At 39.2% G+C, this 5,729-nt stretch overlaps 1 protein-coding gene across 1 annotated transcript; it reads left to right on the forward strand.

Annotated features, from left to right (window-relative positions):
• The first annotated feature begins 2,479 nt into the window (after nt 1-2,479).
• On the forward strand, nt 2,480-4,793 carry LOC123046395 (probable plastid-lipid-associated protein 11, chloroplastic). Its single transcript, XM_044469755.1, has 3 exons — nt 2,480-3,056; nt 3,150-3,215; nt 4,390-4,793. The coding sequence occupies exons 1-3, from the start codon at nt 2,554-2,556 to the stop codon at nt 4,487-4,489; spliced, it is 669 nt and encodes a 222-aa protein (XP_044325690.1). The 5' UTR covers nt 2,480-2,553; the 3' UTR covers nt 4,490-4,793.
• Nucleotides 4,794-5,729: the final 936 nt, after the last annotated feature.

Below are 5,729 nucleotides of genomic sequence, written 5' to 3' on the forward strand. Positions count from 1 at the left end.
GCGATCCCGCCTGTTTACTCTACAGTAGTACATCGGTGTTAAAAAGGAAAAAGGAAGCGCGCAAAATCTTGCCTAAGATTCAAACTTTGGACCTCCTTCTTATGTACGATAGAAGCTAACCAGTGGAGCTACCAAACTATAGTGTAAAGAAAAGAGCATAATCGAACAAGAACAAATTTCAAAGAAGAATCTGGACAGGTTTTTGAATTTTTTCGAACTTTAACTGGAAATTATGTTTTTTACAACGAACAATGTTTGAAAATCCAATAATTTATTGAATAACTCGGACAGTTATTCAAATTTTTAAAAATTAAAATAAAAATGTGAACATTTTTCAACAGAAAGAATTTTGAAATTCCTAAACATTTGATGAAAACACAAACATTTATTGAATTTGAGAACAAAAATTTAATAATGGGAACAACTTTTGGAAAGTGCAATTTTTTTTTGAAATTCCCGACATTTTTTAAAAACTCAAATATTTATTGCATTTTGAAAACAAAATTTGATAATGGGAACTTCTTTTGAATTGTTGAACTTTTTTGAAAAGTCCCGAACATTTTTTGAAAACACAAACATTATTTGAATTTGTGAGGCATTAAAAAAAATTCTGAACAATTTTTTTAATGGGAATTTTTTTGAATTGTTGAACAATTTTTGAGAAGCAGGAACATTTTTTCTAAAATTACCGAACAATTTTAAAAAATGCAAACATCATTCGATAAGAGGGACAATTTTTTATCATCCTTAACATTTTTGTAAGCATGAACAATTTTGGCATTATGAGCAAAAAGTTTACAGCGGGATTTTTTTCTAAATCATGAACATATTTTGAATTCCTATAACAAATTTCGAAATGGAGAACAATTCTGAAAATTCCAACAAAATTGAAACACGAAGAAATTTTGAACACGTGACCAATAATTCAAAAAAAGAAATTTTTTTGAATTTGTGACCAAGTTTTCAATACAAGAACAAAAACATTCCAAACAATTTCTGAAAAACGGGAACATTTCTTGAAATTCCTGAACAAATTTAAAAAATTGAAATAGTTTATGAATTTATGAAGAGTTTTTAAAAAAACATAAAAATTTGATAAAATTTAAAAAAATAAAAACATGAACATTTTTTATGTTTTTGAACAATTTTGAAAAACATGAACTCTTTAAGAAAACTTGAAACATAAAAAAGGAAAAAAAAGGAAAAAAACAAAAAGGAAAAGAAAAGAAAAAAGAAAGAGAAAAAATAAACAGAAAACGAAAAAAGAAAAAGAAAAAACCAGAAAGAAAAAGGAAAACCGGTTCAGGAAACTATCTAGATGGTTCCCCAAACCAGAAAAACCGGAAAGGAAACCCAAAACCGGAAAACACTGCACCATGGCCCAGGTGATCGCTTGATCCTTGCCTCTCTATGCGAAAGACCGACACTTTTGACGCAAGGTGCATCCAATAGGAGATTCCATGTTTAATAGCGAGATATGAGAGCAACTAATTAACGAGCGCTGCTTCGGGAGCCTCACAACGATCAGCGCCACTTGGCGCGCTCTTAGCCATTCGCCACGTGTCACGCTCTGGGCGATTCCTTCAGATTTTGTTTTTTTATTTTTTTGCACGCGTTTTCGGCTTTTTAAACGGTTTTCCCGGGTTATTTTGACGTTTTGGTTTTCCAACGATCTTCCCTAGCTTTTCGACCAAAAAAATTTCAAGGAATTTTTTTTGCGCAAAAAGACGTGTTTTCTTTTTTTTCTTCACGAGAGTCACGGTTTTGCTTTCGTGAGAGTCACGGCCGTGCCTCTCAAAAACAAAAAAACATGTTTTATTTTTTTGTTCTTTCACGAGAGTCATGGTTTTGCTTCCGCAAGAGGCACGGTTGTGCTTTCGCGAGAGTCATGGTCGTGCCTCTCGGAAACGAAAAAAATGCGTTTTCTGTTTTTTTTTTCTTCCGCGAGAGGCACGGTTATGCTTTCGCGAGAGTCACGGCCATGCCTCCTCGCAAGCGAAAAAAATGCGTTTTCTGTTTTTCTTTCTTTCGCGAGAGTCACGGTTTTACATCCGCGAGAGGCACGGTTGTGATTTCGTCAAAGGCACGGGCGTGCCTCTTTCTGAAAGGCGGAAGGTTGAAAGAATTCGTCAAAACATATCAATATGGGATCTAGTTTGGAAGATCTCGATGTGAGAAATCCAATTGTGAAAGCGGTTCGAGATTTGGGCGCACGGTTTAAAAGATAAAATATTTTGAATAAACGAATCTACAAAAAAGGAAAAACTCCCAGGTTGCGACAAGTGATGCATATGCAGTACGCCATTTATCACAACCTGGGAAAGTTAAAATGATCTTTGCAATGAGTACTTCTTAACTGGTGATTTCGACGAGATATAACTCTCCGGGCTGGTTTATTGGACTTGATTGGCCTATGTTTATTTAGCCCAGCCCGTGATACGAAGAAGAAAGGCTCTAAAGTAATTACTCCAGCCCAAGCATCAGTACGTGAGCTCGAGCTCGCTCCCCTCTGCCGTCTCCAAACTCTCCACCACCCAAACCAAATCCTCGCCAATGGCGCCACTACTCTTCCAAACCCACACGGCCGCGCAAACCTTCCCGCCGAGCCCGCGCGGCACCCGCCGTCTGGCTCCCGCCGCCCCCCACGCCGTCGGTTTCCTCCGCGCCCTCTTCCCTGCCCGGCCGCCGCCGGCCAAGGCCGAGCTCCTCCGCCTCATCGCCGACCAGGGCCGCGGCCTCGAAACCCAGTCCGACCCGTCCCGCCTCGCGGACATCGTCTCCTGCATAGACGCCCTCGCTGCCTCTGCCCCGAACGCCGACACCGTATCGGACGCCACCAAGCTCTCCGGCACCTGGCGCCTCCTGTGGACGACCGAGCAGGAGCAGCTCTTCATCGTGCGCAACGCCCCCACCTTCAGCACCGCCGCCGGCGACGTGCTCCAGGTCATCGACGTTCCAGGCGGGAGCCTCAATAACGTCATCACCTTCCCGCCGTCTGGCGCGTTCGTCGTGAACGGCAGCATCGAGATCCAACCACCCCAGCGAGTAAATTTTCGGTAGGACCTGTTAACCATTTCTTTTTGTTTAACAACTGCATTCTTGTTATTTGAAGGAGTGAGGGGTGCTATATCGACGTTTTTTGTTTGCAGGTTTACACGTGCTATGCTGAAGGGGGGCAATTGGGAGGTTCCTTTTCCGCCATTTGGGAAAGGATGGTGAGTGCACAAGAGTTTGTTTGCTTCACATTAGCTTTACAAAACCACGTAAACAAAACAGATGTAAGCTCAGAGACTTGGCGATTCAGTTTAATCACTCTCTTAAGATTAGAAGATTCGAATTGTGTTTCACTGAAAGAAATTGTGAGAAAATTTGTATGAGTAAGAATCAGATGAGTCGATTGGAATTTCATAGAGATTCTAAGTCTCCGTGCCTAATGAATAACTTCCAAGTCTAACATTTTCTATCTCATCCTCACATCAACCTCTTGTAAACCTTTTTCCGTGTTTGGTGTAAACCTCATTGCCAAGCCTCTTGAAATCTTTGGCAATAAAAGATCCGCCGTGGTTGATCAATAAAAGTCGAATTGTTTTGTTTCTTCTTGGAAGATGGGGTGGTGGCACACTTTCTGAATTCCAGATTCAGTTAGGTCCGTACGTAGAAATAAGAGGAGATTGAGCAAATGATCAGGGATTTAGGAGCCTTTCTCACCATCAGATTTGTAAATGGTGTCTTCAGTTCTTCATTATTACTATTTTTCCATAAGAACAGGAGGGGGGAGAATCTTGGCATGGAAGGTAGAATGCTTTATTGGGAAAATGATTAGCGGTCTCACATGTTATTGTCATGGTGCTAGAAAAATCAACTAACTTGAGAAATGGAGATTGGCTAGACATTACTGGATTTGGTTGGCCCGAATCCAAGTCTGCTATGCCTATATATATTTATATATCCATGCAATTTTACAAATACAATTCAATTTATTCATCTAAACGACACGGGTATCTGAGTAAGATATGGGAGGATTCAAGGTGATAATTTTCAGACTAGAAGCTAGATGTGTAAGACCAACGGTTTTCATGCCCTTCTTTCCTTGTCTATATGTTGTTAGGAGATAGGACATGGGAGAAAAGCTTAATCAACCTTAACTTGATTCTCTTCAGTCAGTGAGCTAGGATATGACAAGTTTAATGTGGCCCTTTGGGTCCTTTTATTTATTTGAGCGCCAGGTATTCTCAATACACATGCTAAATTACTAATGAAGACCAAAAGGCTAAATACATATGTAATGTTAAACTGACCTTGATCCTTCCCTCTGCATATTACTGTTAATGATGTCAAACAGAATCTTTCGCTTTCCTGCAATGATATTTCCATTATCTTCATTTTCAGGTTTGATACTGTCTATTTGGACGATGAAATCCGTGTAGCGAAGGACATAAGGGGGGATTATTTAGTTGTGGAGCGTGCTCCATATTCTTGGAACAGATAGTTGCTAAGTTTTTGGTGGGTGCTTATCCACTCACACTTCATATTATGTGCGTAGAGACAAAAGATTTGCAGGACCTCATAATTTCCAAGCAAGTCCTTACCATTTACTAGGCCCTTCATTTTACTATACGACTAGCTGAATTGCTCGTGCAGGTATGCAGCTAGATACTACAATAGGTAATACCTATTAGGTATGTATATGTTTGAAAATAGCACTGTAGTTTCTTATGGTTGGAAAGCAAGTTGTAAATCTTATGCAACTTCAGCACTTTAAAGATATATCTGATTAAAATGTGTTATTATAATTGGGCCCACTAAAGTAAGCAGTGCGGATCTTCCTCTTTTATGGGATTTTTTCCCAGCATTTCAGAGTGAATGTGGATTTAACCATGTTAGTAATATGAAAGGTATCATGCTCTCTATGGCTTTTCCTTTTGACAAAATAGACATGGTATGTTGCTAAAGATGGTTGGATAAACCTCAACCACATAAATATACAAAGATCTAGTGGCCGGGATTTGGAAAATGCATGGTAAGTTCAATTTATGGCTAAGACATCAAAGTCGGTAATATCGTACAGATAACAGCAGGCTCCAAACATATACTGGTTATGGCCATCAGGTTGTAAAACGCCTCAATTGGAGTATGAAATGTTCGGGAACTGTCAGACTTCTTAAGCTTGGTATATAGAAGTAATTGTCATGGCCATGATAGTATAATTGCCAAATTGCAGCTATTTTGTTAGTATAATTGTGCATGTCAGATTTAGGTTTTGTAGAACTGGGTAAAGCATAGCTTGAGGAAGAGGTTTGTGCATTTGATGCCTGTCCTCATTTGAGTCAGGTCAATGTATCATTTTCACAAGAACATTATATGTGGTGTTTCATTATTGATTTCTCTTTGGGAAAAGTGGCCAATCTACAGTTGCAAACTTAGCAGAGGGGAAAATTAAGATGTCTGATGAGTAACCACTTGCCATGTTACCCAAGGCACATGATACTATGCTACAAGTCAAGCGTGTCTCAGGTACAATGTTACGTTGTTCATTATCTGCAAATAACTAAGATGAGATCAGTTGCATTTATTCCCTTTCAGATTGGATATATGCGGGACATTTCAGAGAATTCAGGCCATTATGTTTACTATTATAATTAATTATATATGCATCTGGGGAAAAAATTCTACACTTAAGGTTCGCTGCAACTTGTCAGAAATTATCAACTATTGTACATTCCTTGTCT

Source organism: Triticum aestivum, chromosome 2B, assembly GCF_018294505.1.
Source record: "Triticum aestivum cultivar Chinese Spring chromosome 2B, IWGSC CS RefSeq v2.1, whole genome shotgun sequence".
NCBI classification, from domain to species: domain Eukaryota; kingdom Viridiplantae; phylum Streptophyta; class Magnoliopsida; order Poales; family Poaceae; genus Triticum; species Triticum aestivum.

Bases quoted from the DNA above. Each gene is read 5' to 3' on its own strand.
- LOC123046395 (XM_044469755.1), top strand. From the start codon at position 2,554: ATGGCGCCACTACTCTTCCAAACCCACACGGCCGCGCAAACCTTCCCG. The intron at 3,057-3,149 runs GTAGGACCTGTT...TTTTGTTTGCAG, and splicing joins CCCCAGCGAGTAAATTTTCG to GTTTACACGTGCTATGCTGA. The intron at 3,216-4,389 runs GTGAGTGCACAA...CTTCATTTTCAG, and splicing joins CCGCCATTTGGGAAAGGATG to GTTTGATACTGTCTATTTGG.